The 21,754-nt window shown below is 38.4% G+C and overlaps 1 protein-coding gene across 1 annotated transcript in view; it reads left to right on the top strand.

Moving 5' to 3' along the window:
• The window catches only part of HTR2A (5-hydroxytryptamine receptor 2A), a 59,841-nt gene that overhangs the window by 2,698 nt on the left and 35,389 nt on the right, over positions 1 to 21,754 (top strand). The window contains exon 2 of the mRNA XM_056109787.1: positions 755 to 955. Within this exon, the coding sequence (XP_055965762.1) occupies positions 755 to 955 (201 nt within the window). The remainder of the gene's footprint in view (positions 1 to 754; positions 956 to 21,754) is intronic.

Below are 21,754 nucleotides of genomic sequence, written 5' to 3'. Positions count from 1 at the left end.
AGCTCCTTGCTATAGAGCAACCAAATCTGAGGTTGAGGTTTAGGTTTACCACCCTGGAGCAGTTATCAGGACAAGAATGTGCAGTTCTTCATCATTTCACCATTGTTTTCATTCCCTACTCCTCGCCAGCATGTCCCCCTCCCCCCAGGCCCCAGACCTAAGCTCACACCAAATAACATTGTTTCTTGTGTTTATAAAAATTGCATTTCATTCTTGCTTTTGAATCCTTGATTCATTCATACTAATAGCATGTTGGGAGATTCCTAAATGCCATCTCAGTGGGAGACAAAGCAGATAGAATAATGACTAACAGATGGGCCTAACCCCAAGGACCCAGACTGAAAGATGAGCAAAGGATGAATAATGGGAGAAAAATAAATGAATGGTAAGTAGTACTTGCAGAGAAACCAACAGACATTCTAACTCTGACCTAAGTCATTTGGGGAGGAAAAAACACCAAAAACAGACAAGGAGAAAGAATTCATTTACCATAATATGTTGCCATGATTTTCAGCCACGGAAATTTTCACACCCTGTGTCCACTTGCACATGAGATCTTATTCTTAACTACAGTTCCTATCAGACTTCTCTGAAATGCTACAAATATCTAGTGTTACCCTTGTTGCCACCTATGTTTTCCCCCAGGTTGGAGACAGATGTCACCTAAGCCTTTCCTGGCCTTGAAAGGCTGGGCAGAGTCCAGATACCCGACGTCCATAAGGCTGCTTACTCATGCCAACCTTCTGCACCCTAGGTTACCGCTGGCCCCTGCCCAGCAAGCTGTGTGCTGTCTGGATCTACCTGGACGTGCTCTTCTCCACAGCCTCCATCATGCACCTCTGTGCCATCTCCCTGGACCGATATGTGGCCATCCAGAATCCCATCCACCACAGTCGATTCAACTCCAGAACTAAGGCATTCCTCAAAATTATTGCAGTGTGGACCATCTCAGTGGGTAAGTGGCAACTCTCAGAGTCTCATTGGAAATGAGCATTCATATCTTCCAAGGGAACTTGTTCTCAATGAAACCAGACAGCTCAATCTACTGATTTGCTAGGAGACAAATTATAATGGAAGTATCTTATTTGCTGTAGGAAAGAAAACTCTGTCTGTGCCACTGGTCCACAACAAATTTGTCTTGTCTAAATGCATACACCAATAGTGCCAACATTAGGAATAACTGCCAAAGCCAATACTACAAATGTTTGCCCAGTCTCATGCTTTCAAATTCACTACTCTAAGTCCCAAGTTTCTCCGGGAAGTAGACATTTATCATAACAGGAATTAAGGTCAACATAAAGTTATAGATTTACCTGCATGCCCATAGCAGATAATACAGAGCTTATGAGATAGAAAAATCTACCAGCTGCTGGGCTGGCGAGATAATGTAGGGATTAAGGTGCATGCTTTACATGCAGTCAACCCATTCAATCCCCAGCACCAAAATTTAATCCTCTGAACACCACCAAGAGCCAGGTGTGACCCAAGCATACCCAAAACAAAACAAAGAGAGAGAATCTACTGGGTGCTATTAGTAAGAGAAGATGAGGACAGAGGATGGTGGCAGGGATTCTTCATGGAAAAAGCATTTCAAGTACACCCAGTGTCTGTCACACTTCCCATTAGGACAACTTACCAGGGCATTTCAACCCAATTCAGGTTGATTATATACTTATTTTGTCAATATTGACATCCCTAGCAATTAGTAAAGGTCCAGGAAAGAGACACTAGAGGGACAACTCCAGGCAGCTCGGTCAGTTGTGTCTGCCCCCTCAGCAAGTGTATTTAAAATAAATCTCAGGGACTACTTGGTTCCAAAATTGAGTTTTTCAAGTAGAAATGTTTTCTCTACTTATAGTCATATGGGTTCCACTCTCTACTAACAGACTATGAGGTTTAATGATGACTTGAAATCAAAGGCTTGTACAATTCTCTCCACAGCTTTGCAATGAAAAAGAGGACAGGTTAGTAACAACTGGGCAATAATAAATTTTGGGTTTTTCTCACTGCTTACTTCAATGGTTTTTAACATTGCAACATCAATACACTAGAACCTGTGTAATTGCAGATAAGTAGTTAATCACCACTCCGGTAGACCAGTAGTTTTCAGCCACTGTGGTCCGGCAATTGAAAGTCACCAGTGAATGCATCATCCACAAAATAGGTAGTTCCAATTTTTGAGTTTGATTCCTCCACCCCTCTCGGAGAGCCCGGCAAGCTACCGAGAGTATCTCGCCCACACGGCAGAGCCTGGCAAGCTCCCCGTGACGTATTCGATATGCCAAACACACTAACAACAAAGTCTCCAATGGAGACGTTACTGGGCACACTCGAACAAATCAATGAACAACGGGAGGGCCTTTACCTTACCTTACCTTACCAATTTATGAGTAAACAGGTTCAAAAACTGAGCTGGTTCATGCAAGGTCCACAGCTACATAGCATAACAAAGACTTTCCTTGATTATGATAGGAACACTAAACAACAACAACTCCTTTTCTAGAATTTTCGATTTTTGGAAGACGGCTATTTTTTCACTGAAAACTTAATGTTACAGTTTAAGATACAAAATATCCCAGTGTCCTTATTTGATTAGTTAGGGAACCAGAGGACTGAAATATTCTATAGCTTGCTGGCTACCTTTCCATCTAGTAGTAAAATTGCATATCTAAATTTCTAGCATCTATCCCTGCTCATACTGCTGTATGTACTACCTCCCTTAGGAATTATAGCTTGGTTCAAAAGAAAAAAGAAAAAAATTATATATATAGATATATATGTGTGTGTCATATGTATATGTGTGTAATGTGCATACACACACATATATATACACACACATATGCATTTATGGTTTCTTAGCTATGCAATATTGGGCCATCCTACTAGAAACGAGAACAAAGAACAAGTGATTCTCTGGTTCAGCTATACACAAAAGTCCATGGAGTACATTCTGATTTAGGTGGTCTGTGGTAGGGCCAAATTATTCTAAGGCACAATCAGGAGTGAGAAACACCAAGAATGTCAACATTGAAGATGCAATTAGAAGAGGGACAAGAAAAATGCAGATGAGGAAAAACTGCTGTCAAATTCCCTTGTTTTACCCAAGTTTTACACCATCCCATCTGTGAGAAAGATTCTGGACGTCACCCATTTTTTATTCTCATAGCTATATTTAATTCCCCTATCTCTGTCAATATTAATAGCACTAGTTGTCAGGGTTGTTTCTGGGCAGTGATTACAGCCAAATAGTGTCTTAAGTCACCCCACAGAAAACAGTCTAAAGAGAAGCAGATAGCACAGGATGACATAGACCATAAACAGGAGTTACCTGGGGTCAGTGACTCCAAACCTCATTTCTTTTCACTGCCCAGGAAGCATCCTAGTCTCTCTCTAGAGGATGGGAGTTAGGCAGGTTCTCAGGGAGAGGGTGTCATTTTAGCAAAGTATTTTGTTTGGTTTTTGGGCCATACTTGGTGGTGTTCAGGACTTGCACCTGACTCTGCACTCAGGGATCACTCCTGGCAGGCTCAGGGGACTATCTGAGGTGCTGAGAATCAAACCCATGTCAGCTGCATGCAAGGCAAATGCTCTACCCACTGTACTGTTGTTCTAGCCCCAGACAAGTATTTATTGTGTAGCTACTACTGGCTTGGCAGGATGCAGCTAGATGAGTAAGCATTTAGAGATCACTCACAATGACAGAGGAAGAAGGGTAAGGAAACACTGGGAAAGCAAAGATAACATACACGCTATACCACAAGTCTGTAGCCAAAGAGGGGACAGTTGAGGGAAAAGATTAAATTCTAATAGGGCCTTCAAAGACTTAGAAATGAAAGCTCTAGGAGATATTTAAGGAGGATACATATTCTGTATTTTGTTTGATGTTTTATATTTAGATCCTTAGGGCTGAAGTTTATTTTTGAATGTGGTCTAACCTGCTTTCTGCTACCAATGTTTATAAGGTCTTATGGGCATCTAGCTCTATGATCAATTTCCCCTTTCAGTTTATGGATACATTTTGTTTTCTTGATAGATTTCCAAATATTGAAGTGCCCTTGGAGAATGATCAAAATTAAATTGTCAGCCTCAAACTAATTGGCAGGGTGTTAGCCTCACACATGGTTGACCTCTGTTTGATCCCGGCACCTTATATGATCCTCTGAGCCCCACCAGGAGTGATCCCTGAGTACACAATCAGGAGTAAGTCCTGAGCTCCGTAGGTGCAGTGACGCCCACCCCTCCACCAAACAAAATAAAGCAGAAAAATTAGATTTGCATGACTTTGCTAAATTACAAAGGGTTCTCTTAACTTCCTTAAATTAGAAAAGTATCTATGGCCACGGAATATTTAAGTTCAAATACTCTCCCAGGGGAACGAGGCGTAAGGTGTTCCCAACAGTGCTCAGGAGGCTTAGGGGCCCCACAGGAGATTCTATACCTGCTGGACCCATGGTTCAATGCAAAGGCCCATTCTGTCCAGGTCCTGAATCACCAGGAATTACCCAAACCCCGTCCCCCCAATGGTGCTTGGGGAATTGTACAGGAATCGAACCCATACCAGGCACATGTTTACTAATAACTGTGCTACCTCATTTTTAATGTCTCATTCTGGTGCCTTTACAAATGCTATTTTAATTCCATACCTAACCTCTTATTTAATTTACATTTTTCTACCCAGTCTCGAATTATGAGATACACAAATTTTAGTTTCTATACTGATTCTTTTATTTAAAAAAATAATGCTTTTTGCTTTCAAGTTTGCCTCATTTGTTATCAGTACATCTATGTCAATTTTCTTTTGGTAATACTTTTTGTCATATATATAAATAATCCCATCCTATTTTGTAAAACTTAATATTTAAAATATATTTCTTGTGAGATGAAAATTCTTTTTTACCCAGTTAATTCTTGTCATTTAATTAGATGTCTCCACTTATTTTTAATGCAACTCAGATTATTTGATTTAAATATCCTGTCTTATAATTTCTTTAAATCGCCCTAACAATTTAAGAAAATTAAATTGCACATTTTTTTTTTTTGTTTTTTGGGTCACACCGGCAACGCACAGGAGTTACTCCTGGCGGTGCTCAGGGGACCACATGGGATGCTGGGAATCGAACCTGGGTCGGCCAAGTGCAAGGCAAATGCCCTACCTGCTGTGCTATCTCTCCAGCCCAGCACATATTTTAATTTTTCTAATTCTTTCTTTTGAACCAAGAATTGACCATTCATTATAACCCCTTTTTGCATATTATTTTAATCCCTTAAATTATTATATTTAGCTTTTACCTATAGAGTTGAATACAATTTATACCACTTTTTAGAAAACAAAAACTTTTGCACATTTTAACTTTACTTCTGTTATTTTTTATCATTTTTTCCAATTTATGTAACTTTTAAAAACCTTTGACACATTGGGGCTGGAGCAATAGCACAGTGGGTAGGGCATTTGCTTTGCACGCGGCCAACCTGAGTTCCATTCCCAGCATCCCATTTGGTCCCCTGAGTCACCTCCAGGAGTAATTCCTGAGTGCAGAGCCAGGAATAACCCCTGTGTATTGCCCCGGGTGTGACCCCAAAAAGCAAAAAACAAACAAACAGAAAACCTTTGACACTATAAATGCTCTGGTTACCTAGTACTTCATACAGATTGAGCCTTTGTTACTTCTATTGTTTTGGTCATTTTCTTGTTTCTGCCTAGGTCCATATTCCATATTTCTGAAGAATGTTTGAAATGTCATTATGTTTGTTAAGCCTGTTCAGATTAATGGAAAAGTCAAGATTTGTTAATTTTCAGCAATTTACTGGTGATATTTTGAAGTCTCTACTTATTTTCCTTTCTGTGAGAATTTGGGTTTTCTTTAAGTAAAGCAAAATAGTTTTATTTGAAGAAATTAAGGAACCATGACGAGAGAGATAAAAAGGGTTATAGGTTCAAAAGGGTCATGGGCTTCTCAAGAGTAGTAAAGTAGAACATGACTTTGGGGAGAAGATTATATACAATTTCTCCAAAATTGTCTTGGTCTGGGATGCTTTGCTTGAATAAGAGTTATTCGGAGTATTGTCAAAGTGGAATACCCACTTAGAATCCTATGGTCCTTTATATTGGCTAATTTTACTCATTTTTAGAAACCATTATATCTTATCAGTCTTTGCTTGTTTAGAATTTTAACTTGGTCCCTGTGTTTTAGCAACTTTACCATTCATTATGTGCCTACATATAGGTTAGTTTTGTTTTTCTTTTTCCTAGTATTTATAGTGTGACACTGAAGATCTATGGCTAAATGTCTTGTCAGTTTGGAAAGAATGGTCAAAAGATTTTCCAAGTATTGCTTCTGCTGCATTTTCTCCCCCACCCTTGAATATTGTAAACTCCAATTTCAAGTGTAATATATGTTTCACTTTTTTCCTTCTCTTTTATTCTAATCCACAGAGTTTTATTCTCTTTGTCTTCTGGATTAGTATTTATTTCATGAGCTACTTCCAAACTGCTTTTAAATCTACATTTTGAATGCGTGATTTCAGTTAACCTGCTTATAATCTTAAAATTTCCATTTGATTCTGTGAAATTCCAGGTTCCTAGACTCTGTGTTTTAATCTTGAATATTCATCTCAGAGGTACCTGGCTGCTTGGATTACCAAAAATCTTCTATTTTATGGAGATTTTCTTTTTTTGATTCTTTCATGGGTACGCCTTTATCCTTTTGTTGAATATTGGCCTTCTTATTGGCTTTTAATCTGTGGATACTGTGTTGATGTTCTTACTCCAGAAAGGGGCTATTTAGCAGGTTGCCTTAATCCAGTCAGGGATTACCACTTTAGGCTGGAATTTTTTAAGCATTGGTCTGTTTTTAGTTTACCCTTACACCTAGGGTATATCCCACAATCCCAGATGAAAGCCTAGGTGTTCTTTCTGAAGCGTTCTGAACTCCCTCCTCTATCTCCTCAGTACTGCAAGGCTGCTGCTAAATCCTTCTGGCTATTCAACCTCTCATTCTATTCCTCTAACAAATTGCTAAATACCTTGAGGGAGCAAAGCAGCTCATACTAATACCTTATTTTCCCTCTTCACCTTCCACTCCAGCATCTTAGACTTCTTAAATCCTTGTTGCCTTGGAAATCCTAACTAGAAGGTTTCATCTCCCTAACATTGAGACAAGGTTATATGCTATGTGATGCAAAAATTTCCCATAACCATCTTTGAGTTTCAATTTCTGATGGATCTTTTTCATTTCACTGTTTTATGGATTCTTTCATACATAACTTACTTATTTTTTGAGCAAAGTTTTACCATCTCTGCCTTGTGATAATGACATCTGGGCTATCTACATTACTCTGAAAATGAATGTGGTTTTATTCCCTAAATCTTAGTTTTCATTTCTATATATTTTTATTTATATTACCTCATCTTTTTTCATCTATTTCCAATATTTGCTAGCTTGCAGTGTCTGATGCCATCTCTGTGTCTCAGTGTTTGAATTTTTACTTGACAGTTTTTCATTTATTTGGGATATACTCTCATTCCAAGTCATTATTATACATATATCTAAATATATCTAAAATATTGAATATATCTAAAATATCTAAAATACTGAAAATTCTACTGATTTCCCCATTCACCCCAAATCCCAATTCATAGTTTTTTTCCACATTTTGAAGCAATGCAGAAGTGTAGCTAATATAAATTAAAAGTACAAAAAATCTTTTTAAAATATAGATATAGCTGATTGCATGAAAGATTTTTATATGAAATGGATAAAATAGAAGCAAAATGAAAAGTAAAAGACTCAGGTGTATATGAACAATAGACCAAGGGCTAATATTAACATACAGAGAGCATTAGAAAGATCACCTACATTTTGATATTTAAAAGTACAATAGGGAACAACAGATAAAATATGATGAGGCAATCATACAATTTTAAGGGACAATAAATTTTATGAAAATAATGCTGAGTCTCTGTTTTACATGATTTCTCTCCTATATGGGTTCTAAATTCAAAATAAAAGAGAATAACTAGTACAATTGCCAAGAATGTACAGAACCTGAGAACTGGCCTACTGGACAGAGCTTACTCTACCTGGGAGATGGGTTGAGAGTGGGGGCCTGTAGAGGTGGGGACACTGATGGAGGCTATGGTCTTAGATCACTGTGTGCATGAATCTATCATTAACAGAATTGTAAGTTATGGTCCCTACATTTTCTTAAATTTTAAAATACAATGATTTTTCATTCATCTGATTGGCAAAATAAAATTAGTGAAAACACCCAGTACAGTTTTAAAGGTGGCATACTGATAGCCATACTCCTAATATATTCATATCTTAAACTGTTCTTGGAAAAGTTCATAATTAAAATATTATCTGCCACACCTGTCCAAAAATTTGAGAGCATCTCTTCTATAGAACAGCAAAAGTACATCCAAGAATCTTTCACACAGCAATTTGGGGGAATAGCTATCAAGTAGAAAGTTAAGATTATGAGTATGTATGTTATTTTTACCAGCTACAAACATTTTGCAGCTCTTAAATACTGAGCTAGGATTATTTGATAGTCAATGGAAGATATTGCAAAAGCATAAAATTTTGGGGTATTATACATTTGCTAAGCCCATTCTGGTAAAATGTCAGTAATAGTAATAACATGGGAGTTTATAGAATGTTGAAAAACCCCACACTTGTCAAGAAGGCAAAAATTGCAAAGAATGCCAGGATTGTTCTTTTCCTTTATAGACCTCAATCATTTTGTCACAAGTGTTGTTGTAAATGATAAAATGCTTTTGATGGCTAGGAATAAAGACTTCTGTCCGGAGAGATGGCTGCATGGATGTAGCTGATCTTCCAGGTGCTAGAAAATTCATTTGCCCAATAACTCAGATTACTTACATGCCTTTATGCTGGGTAATTTTGAGGTTTGCTGTTTCTTTTATCTTTCTCATTGCTAGCATCTTGGTCATTTCACTGCTGGCCTAGGCTGGCATCTAATTCTAAGTGAAATGAATATAATTATAAATCAATCACATTCTCCATTTGTAAGGTTTTCTGAGTAAAGAGGTGAGAATGAAAAGATCAAAACACTGGGGTTCTCTATGAATTTCATTTTTTGTTAATGAATAGAATCCCCATGATCAGAAGTAACTGAGACTTACAGTATATAATCAGCAGATCCTATCGTTACGATGACTGCTTTCTGAATGTCATCTGAAACTACAAAATAGGTGCTATTTTATTCCAATCTTTTAGCAGGCATATATATGTATATATATGAGGTAGAAATATGAAAATTGCTTTTTTCACATTGTCATATTCCAACAGACAGGCAAAGACATCCATTGAAATTTTTGTACTTATTCAGAAGTGTATTTGCAGCTCATGGAGTAATTTTAAGTATCATTTCTCTAGCTTAGATGGTTTTTTCCTCTAAGCAAAAAATGACCATATATTTACTGCATTACTACTTTTGCATCGAGAAAAGGTCAAAGTTGCATTCATTTAGGGTCTTTGCCTGAATGAATTTCATTCATAGAAACCTAAACAGAACATATAGGCCATTACATTCAAATTCTTGCATTTAGAAAGGTCAATAACCGTAACAGAGCTTATGTACGAAGCGGCTTTGCAAAAAGCACATTTGCAAATGTGAAAAATTTTGAGGAATGCAAATGTTATCTCTCAGCATGGTTTTAATTTGTGTTTTATTATATAGAAATTTGGACATCTTTCATGTTTATAAGCCAAGTTATATTTTGCTTCCTACAGTTGACTGCTCAGATTTTGCTGTAGAACCTCATGGTTATAACTAAAATATCTGATGTCGGGCTCTCTAGTTCCATACCTTGTACGTTGTGTGATATTGGGCAAGTTACTTTCTGAGCTCTATTTTCCTGAAGAATAAATGAGCATAATACTAGAGCCTATATTTTGCATATAAAACCATAAGCATTAAAACTATCGTTAGCATGTCCCCTAAACTATAATCACAATGTTTTATTATTGCTTAAAAAAATGCAGTACTTTGGGGCCAAAACAGCAAAATAAAATTCACCTTTCCCACAGTTTCTCTGTACATTCACCTAGTAAAGTGAAATCACCATTCCCCCTCACGATGTCATAATTGACGCCCCCCACCCTATACTGTCATAATTGAGTCCAGAGAAATCTCAGGGCACCTCAGCCTCCCTGCAGGAGAGTGGGGGCCATGTGTGGGAGTTGGGGTGTTCACAGCCACGTGGAAAGGCTGCTGTCTTTCAAGGTGTTATTGTGTCACCGAGTGGGATATTGTCACTTCCCTAAATAAAGGCTCTGCAGAGCCACCACTTGGTGTGTCCCTTTCTTTGTCCCCTGTGTGCAAATTTTTACGCCGTGGTGCTCAGGGAGGGTGCAGAATTAAGGACAGGTCCCCTCCACCCCCCAAACCTTAGAGGTCATATGGCTGAGGCCAGCACAGGAAGGCGAGGCTTTGGGCAGCTGTGTCCTTGGCTGTCCTCAGAGCCCTGCCCGGGGGAAGAGGTTGTTTAATGGGCCGAGCCGTCCAGCCTGCCCACACTGCTGGCTCTCTGCGTGGCAGGCTGTAGCCAACCAGACATCAAAACCCCACTCAAACTGCACTTAGGAGTCTACACATCCATGGCCACGAGCAGCCGTGGAGAAAAACTTAAAATGGTCTGTCTAGTGATTAAAAAAAAACTTATCTGTCAGGTTTCTGATTTGGCTGATCTGATGACTGAATTTGGTTGTTTATTGTGTGTGTGTGTCTTTTTGTTGTTGTTGGGGGTACAGGGCCACACACAGTGATGGTCAGGGCTTAATCCTGGCTCTGTGCTCAGTCACTTTTGGTGATGAGGGTTGGGGCAGGGGGATCATTTATGATGCTGCAGATTGAACCGGAGGTCAGTCGCATGCAAGGCAAGTGCCTTAAGCCTGTACTATCTCCCTAGCCTGTGTCCCATTTAATTGCCTACTAAAAGCCTGGCCCCCTTCTAAGAATACCACCCATTCATGCCCCAAAGCACCATCCAGCTTTAACCTTGAACCTTTTTACTGCCCTCAGAGTCAGAAACCCTTCTTGATTTTTAATCAAGTCCAAAAGATTATTTTTAATTAATTCATTCAATTTATGAATACATTTTCAATGTAAGAGTCAAAGAGCTGAGACTACAGAGAATACGAAAAAGCCCTTTGTCCCTCAAGACCTTTCCTGCCACCATGAATACTATGCTAACCACCAGTCTCATGGCCACACTTCAGAGAAGCAGAAGGGGTCCCAAGTACCAGCAAGAAAAACAGATCTGGAACTTTAGAGCTCACTCCTATCAGAAACCCTCGGAGGGATTCCCTCCAGAACCTCTGATTTCCTGTTTGATGCTGAGGATTGAACAGGGGAGTAGTTTGCATTTCAAGCAGTTCCCTTTAGCCCTGTTGACCTTTGCTGCACTTTTTTGGCTCCACAGCTGTTTTTAAGTCAGATGTCCCTTTACTGTCCTTCATTCCCCCCTTTTCTTATAGGTACCTCAAGAGCAATCATACTCTCGAAGCTCTGATTCTTCAAATACTGGAGAGACAAGTGCTAACTCATTATACTGTTGTTTTATCACTATTAGTTGTACCTTATTTATCTTATCCTTGACAAAAACTACCAACTTCTTCAGGATGCAGGAACTCACCATCAGGAGCAAAAGCTCCTATGGGTCCCATTCCCCCCGCCCCCCCCCCCCTCTCTCTCTCTCTCCTCCTCCTCCTCCTCCTCCTCCTCCTCCTCCTCCCCCACTCCCTCTCCCCCTCCCCTTCTCTTTGGGTGCTATGGTTTGCAATACAGGTAGTAAGTGGCCATCATGTTTGGTCTATAGACTACTTTCAGCATGCATCTCCCATCCCGAGTGAGCCCTCCAAGCATCATCCACTTAGTGATCTCTTCTCTATATCAGCTGCCTTTTCCCTCAGGATGTGAGACCAGTTTTCAAACCATTCCTCCTTACACTTCCTTTTTCAAGGGTAAGTTGGAGTAGTGGCAGATGACCCAAAAGAATTTCAAAAGGAGCAGAGCTCCTCTCTAAAGGGGGTTCACACTCACAACAATTGAAAAGGGTTTTGGGGTGTGGGAAGGGGGCTTCCTTAATCTACCTACATCATATGCCCCTAGAGATTTCAGCACCTTAAATCTTTAAAGGGAAAATGGCTGAAGTTCTGTCTTCTGTAGCTACTTCCTGCTGACACAGGGCCACTGACCCTGCCTGCACAAGGGGTGAAATCTTAAGCTACCTTACTCCCTTCTTACTGCCCTGTTCAATCCTTTCACTAATATTTCACTGCATTAGTCCAGGGGTCAGCAATTTTCAACTTCCCTTTGGAAACCTCTCTCCAATGTCCATTCTTCCTCTTGGAAGAATCTTCCCCTGTGTTTTGGGTTTCTGTTTGGTTAGGGGTTTTATTAACAGACACTGTTTTAACTAAAGTTGTTGATAAAATATTCTAGTGCTTAAAGATATATATTCCTGAACCAAAAAGATAGTATGGTGGTTAAGGCACTTGCTTTGCACAGTCAACTCTAGTTCTAATCCCAGTACCACATATGATGCCAAAAGCACTGAAACACTGACAGGAGTGATCCCTGAGCATAGTCACAAATTAGCCCTGAGTGTGACTGAATGTGACCCCCAAACAAAAGTTGGTTTTAATCTACTTTGATATTTATCTTTCTCTTCAATGCATTAAAATGAGTCATTAATTAGGACTGTTGATTGTGAAAGGGCATACGGAAGTGGAGAGAACTTGCTTGCTAAATTCCTATTACGATTATGAGAATGTGTGCTGTTATCTTAATTTTTAAAACATCTTCAGACGTGTGAATTTGTGTCCTACATTTTCCCATTTTCTATATGATTGTGATTCCTTTTTATACTCTTGACAAATCCCAAATGAACCATTATTCTTATGTCAGTAACCAAATGTACAAACTTTACTTAAATGTACTTAAATACATGACCTTAAATATGTTTGTTTTAATATTTATATAATATAAATTGATAATAAATCATGGTCATATATTTAAATAAGTGACAGTACAGTTGGGTAAGGCGTTTGCCTTGCATGTGGCCGACCTGGTCAGCCCAGGTTCTATTCCTCTGCCCCTCTCAGAGAGCCCGCAAACTACAGAGAGTATCTCGCCCGCACGGCAAAGCATGGCAAGCTACCTGTGATGTATTCGATATGCCAAACACAGTAACAACAAGTCTTACAATGGAGGCATTACTGGGCCTGCTCGAGCAAATCGATGAACAAAGGGAGGACAGTGCTACAGTGCTACAGACCATGTTAATTGCTACTGTGCTTTTTATTATAGAAAACCACTCAGGTTACACATTTTATATCAAATGCAGCCTATATAAGAATTAAAGTCCATGTGGAGTTCAAGGGACCAAACTCAGGTTGGCTGCATGCAAGGCTAATGCCCTACATACTATACTATGGCTCTGGCTCAAAGAAAGGCTTCTTTTGTTTCTTAAGTACCCTAACTTTCCAATACCTTTCAATATAAGTGTTCCAGCACTCAATTGTGGTTCCATTATATTCATCATTACAATTACATGGATATTTAGCTATTCTATATTGGACACAAAAACCAACTCTACCTTGTACCATTCCATTGTAAAAAAAATATGCTGCCTCCCCAGATAAATTCGAGTATTCTTATTAATATACTTCTAAAATCCACAAAATAAGAAACTAAGCTACATAAGAAAATATGCATGTCCTTAGCATTCAATAAAGTTATTTGATTGAACAGAAAGAAAAAGGAGGATGCAGGGAAACAGGAAGAAATATTTCCTGAGAGACTGCAAGTTTTCTCCTGTTAGCAAGTTACCTTTATTTAAGTATATGTCTACTTATACCTACTTTTTTTGAATAAGGAACTCCATCTGGCAAAGTAAAAAACATGTCTTAGTTTTTCTAGTATTTTCAGGCTTAGTGCCTGTTTCTACAGAAGCAGGACTGGAAAGATTGTCATAGAAGGTAAAAAGGAGTGACATACAATGAGAATTTCTTGTTCTAAATTCAGGAAAACAATTTAGAAGTCATACTTTTGACCATGGTGCTATAAACTCAGAAGAGTTTTATCAGTTTCAGTAAGAAATATTTTAAATATATTAATGATATTTCATGTTTTGACTATTTAGAGTTCTCATTAAAGTGAAATTAATTACAGAGTTAATATAAAATGTTCCCCATGAGAACTGGAGAAGCTGGAGATTCTGGTTATGACCTTCAAACTTTCCTACCACCATCCTTTCCTCACTGAGTCTGCAGCCAGCAATACCACTTGGTTTGACATTTTCTTTATATTTAGACAAACTATTTCTGAATATGAAAGGAAACTGAAGGTTCAATAAAAAATAATATAAAAATGCAATATGAGTATCCCTAATAACAATTCCAAGACCACTTTCTAAGAAATAGGGGGGAAAATAATGGTCCATAACTGAAAACTACTTTGGATGAGGAACCTACTTTGTTTCTGGGAATGATGATTTTTTTTTCTGCAGGGAAAGAATGGAAGTGTGAAAGAATTACTGAGAAAAAACTCTCACATTCATTCCCAGAGAATATTGTTTAGTAGAACTGAAAAGAAGGCCAGGAACTGATAATTCCCCAATAAGCACTGTCGAAACTATAACTTGGAATGTAAGGGGATTTTTAAATGTGTGGTCCCATGAATGGCATCACAGATATACTTGTTTTAAAATTTTCAGTGATACATATTGCACACAAATTAACTTACAAAGACCCACATAAGCACTTTTAATATGAGTACACAGATCTGTCAAAAACAATCAAGCTTTGGTCTTGAAGCTCTATAATTTCTCCTCATACTCTTTTTTATATGAAATACTACTTTCAATTTAGATTATGTTTCAAGTTGGTTAAGTACATTCTCAAATCTCAAGGAACAACATATTTTAAAGACTTCCTTACCCATCAATAACATATTGCCAGAATTTAAGAGGCATGACTTAAGAAACTTCCCCAGAGACTATTTTGCAGTTGTTTAGAAAACCTTATGTGGGATTTGTCTAAAATTAAGTTACACTTTGATAATCCCTTATAGCTCTATAAATTCATTTTCTACTTTCGGGTTATCAATACCTAAAACAGTAGGAAAACCTTTGAAGAGAGGTTTGCCTTTTAGCAAGAAATTCTTTTTTTTTTCCAAAATGATTCTAAGAATAAATTGGGCATCAAAATAGAGAGAAGGCATTACAGCCGAAACCTCTTACTGGCATGACTAAAACACCAGTCTTTCTATTGGCAGCCTCTGCTTCCCTACCAGGACCACTTACTAATGTTTTGTAATTATTTTGGAATAAAATTTTGTTTCCACGCAAATCACTGTACATTTTTTTCTATGATATCACTCATCTATGGTATATAAACAAAACAAAGGTATCAATAATATACATCGATAATAGATCTTGGTTCCTGGAGTATAAACAGGACACCAAATTAGGGGTAAGTATGTGGGCAGCAGGTGACACAGGGATGGGTGGGGCGATCTTGGGCACTTTGGTGCTCAGGAAGTAAAATAACTATCTACAAAGACCACAAATTCTGTATCGTTGTCAATGCGCTTAACTGTAGTAAATTTCTAGAAAAAAATAACACCCAATAGTCTATTTTCAAGATGGTTTGCTTGCTTTTCTTTATTCATTATGGTTGAATGAAGAGTAGACAATTGATTATCTAGGAATTAACAGCTCAGCCTCCTGAAATAAGAAGACTGGGATAGAATTGTATTTGGAATGAACTAGTGAACCAGAAGTTCTCTTAATCCAGTCCTGGCTTCAAGTAAACTGGATTAAAGTCAGGATTTCATGATTGATTTTCCTATATTGACCTGTTTGTAGGCTTTAAACATATTTCACAAAGACAGACTAAAATTTGAAGCAATAGGGAGCTCTGAAACACATTAGTTTCCAATTTTTGCCCAAGTGCAATCAATTACTGATAAGGTAAAATAATTCTCCACAGTATAAAATATCCTAAAAGCTGAGAGGGAGGAGCAAAGAAATGATGACGGGTGCTATAGTAATAACCCTAAGCTAGTAACATTTTCAAGTTTTATCCAGAACCATCCAAGCTCCACTGTCTATAATTTCAATAAGTTTTTTAAATTACTTTGTCATGTAGAGTTCAACAGCTGCTAAGAAGCTGCACAGGCAGAAATAATATTAAGGATCAGACAACAGGTGCTACTGTCTGGATTTTGTGTAGTTAATTTTTCACTTGAAAAATGAGAAGCTTGGAGAGCTGGTTCTCTGGTAAGGAGCTGCCCTGCACGTAGCTGATCGAGGCTTGACTCCCAGCAGTATATTGTCCCTTGGGCCTTGCCAGTAGTGATCCCTGGGAGATGAGTCAGGAGTAAACCATGAGCCCAGTCAGCATGGCCACAAATCCCCCAAAAGTAAAAAAGAATCATAAAAGAAAATGAAATGTGAGAAGTTTATGCTACTAATTTCTTAAGTCAATTTTCAATTACACAGGTCTATAGTTACGTGAATTAAACTTAAGTCTTCTTAGTAAAGTAGAATGTTTAGTGAGATCCCAAGCAAAACTTAATTTGGAATCTAACATCTTTGTACTACTAGTTTAACCCTAATGCCATTTATTTTTAGACAAATTAGATATAACAAATCATCAGATTAAAATGGAAAATAATTGATACAACTCCAAAACAAAGGGAAACCAGCTAAAAATTCTAATGTTATCTAGCATAAAGGGTAACTACTAGTAGAGAAGCAAGATGTTAAGTTGGTTGATTTTACATTAAACAATTGAATAGGTACCAAAAAGACAGTAGCAGTAAGGTACTGGCCTTGTACTAGCCAACTGGGTTTGATCCCCAGCACTGTCCATGGCTCCCTAGTCACTGCCAGGAATTACCCCTGAGAAGAGGCAGAAGAAAGTCCTAAGAACCTCTAGGTGTGACCCCAAAACACCAAGAGATTTGTATATCATTAAAAGTATTTTAATCCGAGAATTTTTTATATTCTATCTCCTATATGTGTAGCAAAGATATTACCCTATGTTCTAAGTTGACAGCTTTATATTATATTTCCATTTTTCCATGTGGACTTTTAGATTATGGTTTAGGGCCTAGAAAAGTTGTACGGAGGGTAGGACTCTTGCCTTACATGTAGTTGACCCGAGTTTGATCCCTGCACCATATATGATCCCCTGAACACATATGGTCCCACCTCATATGGTCATTTCCCTAATGAAAAAATGACTTTTCATATACTTATTGCGCTTTGTGTATCATTTTTTGAAGAAATGCCCAGCTTCTTTGCCCATTTTTCTTTTATTTCTTTTTTTTTATTGAATCACCATGAGATACACAGTTACAACACTGTTCATGAAAAGGTTTCAGTCATACAATGTTCCAACACCCATCCTTCCACCAGTGTACATCTCCCACCACCAATGTCCCCAGAATCCCTCCCGCCAGTGCTCACCCCTCTGCAACGGCTGCAGCCTGCCTCAATGGCAATCTCTCTCCCGCTCCTCACTCTTGGGCATTTTGGTTTGCAATACAGATACTGAGAGGCCATCATATTTGATCCTTTACCAACTTTCAGCACGCAGCTCCCATTCAAAGGGATCACTCCCTACCATCATTGTCATAGAGGTCGCTTCTCTATCCCAACTGCCTTCTTCCCTCTTCCAACCATGGACCAATCCTCCTGGCACTTGTTTCTATTGTCAAAAAAATTATAAACTCAAAAATTGAGTTGTTTATCATTTTTTTGAATTTTAGAAATTCTTTATATATGTAAGCTTAAATCCTTATCTGATAATTTGCAGTATTTTTCTTATATTCTGTAGATTGCCATTTCACTTATTTAATAACATTCTTCGAGGCACAAAAACTTCATTTTTAATTCTGTGCTTTTTGTGTCATTATCTACTTTAATCTCTTTATTCCTTTCATCTAATTTCCCTTTTAAATTACTTTAGATTCTCGAAAGTTATTTTACCACCATGAGTTAACCCTTGGTTAGTAACAATGGCTTCCCAACAATGTCACATTAAGAATATTTCAAAAAATATTTCAACAACTTTGTTTTTCTGACACCATTAGCCGAAGGAACATTTTTTTTTGTTGTCAAAATTGCAACATTTCAGTGGCTAATTAATTTAGATTGGGTCTATGAAGTACTTTTTTAAGCTTAAAAGATGAATCACTGCCCTATCTTCCTTGGGAAAATACCCAAGATAAATAAAATTAAAATACTGTAGAAAGCCAAAAAACAGTAACAACAAGTCTCACAATTTGTTTCGAGACATTACTGGTGCCTGCTTCAAACAGGAGGACAGTGCTACTGTAGAAAGCACAAAATAGTAACTCAGTTAAACAATACACTCCTTATAAATAAGTTCTCTTAAAGATCTAGACATAGTTATTAAATAGCTGAGGTGTTAATTTTTTCATCTAATGGAGGAGGGAAATTAACAATCCTTTTAATGGTGTTTTATAGCTAGGTTATAATTTCTTTAGTTAGGAGTGTGCTTTAGCCCAGTAGTTGAGTCCTCCAAATTCATGATTATCTAAATAACATTTTGTTTGCCTTTACCTCAAAGATCTTACACAAAATTTAAATATTAATACCACACTGTCAGAGCTTTGCCTTCCATCTCATCTTCTGATTGCATTCCCAACCACAGAGTAGCCATAGAAATTCCATTCAGCTGGACTCTTTTTTTAAAATTTTTTTTTATTAGTGAAACACCATGAGGTACAGTTATAGACTTACAAATTTTTATGCTTGGGTTTCAGGTATACAATGATCAAGAACCCATCCCTCCACTGGCACCCATCCTCCACCACCACGGGTCCCAGGATCCCTCCCATCCCCCATCCCTCCATCCCACCCTGCCTCTGTGGCAGGGCATTCCCCCTTGTTCTCTCTCTCTCCTTTTGGGTCCTGTATTTTGCAAAAGTGGCAATCATGTTTGGTCTATAGTCTACTTTCAGCGTGCTTCTCCCACCCTGGGAGGATTCTCCCAACATCCTTTATTTGGTGCTCTCTTCTCTATCTGAGCTTCCTTTTCTCCTAGCACATGTGGCTGGCATCCAAGTCATGGAGCAAAATTCCTGGTACTAATCTCAGTCACTCCTGGGTGTTAGTCTCCCATTTTGTTGCTTTATGTTCCCCAGGTGAATGCAATCTTTCTGTGTCTATCCCGCTCTTTCTGACTCATTTCGCTTAACATGATACTTTCCATGTAGTACCACTTGTATGTGAATTTCATGACTTCATCTTTTCTAACAGCTACATAGTACTCCATTGTGTAAATGTACCAAAGTTTCTTTAACCAGTCATCTGTTCTCGGACACTCAGGTTTTTTCCAGATTCTGGCTATTGTAAAGAGTTCAGCTGGACTCTGACCCAGCACTGCCTGGCAGCTCAGCACATGCAAAAAGGATGCTGAACTTTCAAATTATTCAAACACCACAGTGCTTCCTCAAGTCTGACCTCTTCACGGGAAAGGCACACCCATTGTTTTAAAGAAATGTAAAGAGAATTTGATAGTGAAAACCATTCCCACTGATGGTCTGTTAAATTCGCTATAATGTAGGGTTCTACTTGTCTAAGCAAACAAGCTTCAGAAGAATTAACTATTTCTATTACAGTACTGAGATAATTGACAAACACATTTTTATTCTACTTTGTAATCTGGGTGTTTTGTACTTCAAAGAGAAAAGGTTTAAAATGAGTTTGGGGGAATTTCTCACTGTCACTGTTCTCCCGTTGTTCATCAATTTGCTCAAGCGGGCCCAGTAACGTCTCCATTGTGACACTCGTTACTGTGTTTGGCATATCGAATACATCACAGGTAGCTTGCCAGGCTTTGCAGTGCGGGCGAGATCCTCTCGGTAGCTTAACCGCACATGCAAAAAGGATGCTGAGCTTTCAAATTATTCAAACACCACAGTGCTTCCTCAAGTCTGACCTCTTCACGGGAAAGGCACACCCATTGTTTTAAAGAAATGTAGAGAGAATTTGATAGTGAAAACCATTCCCACTGATGATCTGTTAAATTCGCTATAATGTAGGGTTCTACTTGTCTAAGCAAACTAGCTTCAGGCTCTCCGAGAGGGGTGGAGGAATCAAACTCAGGTCAGCCATGTCGGCCATATGCAAGGAAAATGCCCTACCTGCTGTGCTATTGTTCCAGCCCAGTATTCTCAGTATCTTAAATAAGGTTTATCATTTCTTAATTTTTCTTTATTTTGTTTTAGTAAAATCTCTTATGTAAACTGTGAAAGGTATTTATATTGTTTCCTATTTGCAAAACAAATAAGCTTGTCAGTTCTATGGATGCAGAATGGCTGAGTCCCAATTTCCTGGGGTGAAATAAAGTACCACTTAGAAGGGTGGTTTCCACTACAGGAAAGCAATCCATTCTGTTTTATGTTTGTTTTTTGTTTGGGAATAACACCCAGTGGTGCTCAGGGCTTACTCCTGGCAACAGTGCTCAGGGGAACATATGTGGTGCCAAGGATCAAACTCTGGTCTACTGAGTGCCAGGCAAGCACCCTACTCACTATACAATCTCTCCAGCACCCAGGAAATGAATATGAATCTAACCAACCTGAATCTGTCGCAAAGTTCAGTAAGCAACTTGCATTTTGCTCCAGATAGAGACACTGCCTGTCTTATCTGGGCTTGGTCACAACTCACATACTTGAGGGTAGAGTTAGGGGAGTTAGCATACTCAGGGTTCTGTGAAGAATTTGCACCTGACAGTTTGAAACAAGCATGCACACATAAGTGGAACAGATTCTGTCATATTTATATAGACTCATGAATGGTGAATCACAGTACAAGATAAACTCAAGTTGAAAATGGCCCTTCCCTGACACGGGTCATTTGTCAGGGTGGTGGGCACAAGGTCTGTCCAGGACAAAGCACCAGATATATCTCAGTCCTTTGATGCTATCTTGCAAATGTAAAGCCAATGTAAAGATATAAATTTGTTTATTATTAGTTTATGTCTACTATCTACCTCTAAATGGACATCTGAAGAGCATGTACTCGGCAGTTTATGATTAGCTACAGGTAAGGATCAATTTTTTATTTTCCTGGTTTTAAGCCTGGCAAGCTACCCATGATATATTCAATATGCCAAACACAGTAACAACAAGTCTCAAAATGGAGACCTTACTGGGCCTGCTCAAGCAAATCGATGAACAACAGGAGGACAGTGTTTGACAGTGTTTATTTTTTGTTACTGGACTTAAAAGCTCCTCTGCAAATAGGCGTATTCTCTTGTCTCATTTCCTTCAGATTTTAGTTCAAATGTTTATTTCTTAGTGAAACCTACCATGATCCCTCAAGAGAAATTCTCATATTCCTTCCTATCTATTCCACATCCATTTACCCTGCTTTATTTTTCCCCTAGCTTATTTACCACCTAAGTAATATTTTTGCATGTTTTGCTTTCTGCTTTCCCACTGGAATTCAAAGTTTCCCTGACTGTAAAATTCAATGTTTCTCAACCAGGGGCCATGTGGAACCCCAGGATACTAAAGTGGGGAAGTGAGGTAGCAGCACATAGATGGAAAAAATCAAACAGGGCACCATAATAAAAAGTCTAGGAGGCCAAGTGGTAGAACAGAGGGAAACAAGAAGGAAACAAATTTAATGCAGTGGAGAAACACCAGACTCTAGGGGATCACATGCTATAATGAAATCTTT

The sequence above is a fragment of the Sorex fumeus genome, unplaced genomic scaffold (genome assembly GCF_029834395.1).
Source record: "Sorex fumeus unplaced genomic scaffold, SorFum_2.1 ptg000008l, whole genome shotgun sequence".
NCBI lineage: Eukaryota > Metazoa > Chordata > Mammalia > Eulipotyphla > Soricidae > Sorex > Sorex fumeus.
This window is presented reverse-complemented; position numbering and strand designations above follow the sequence as displayed.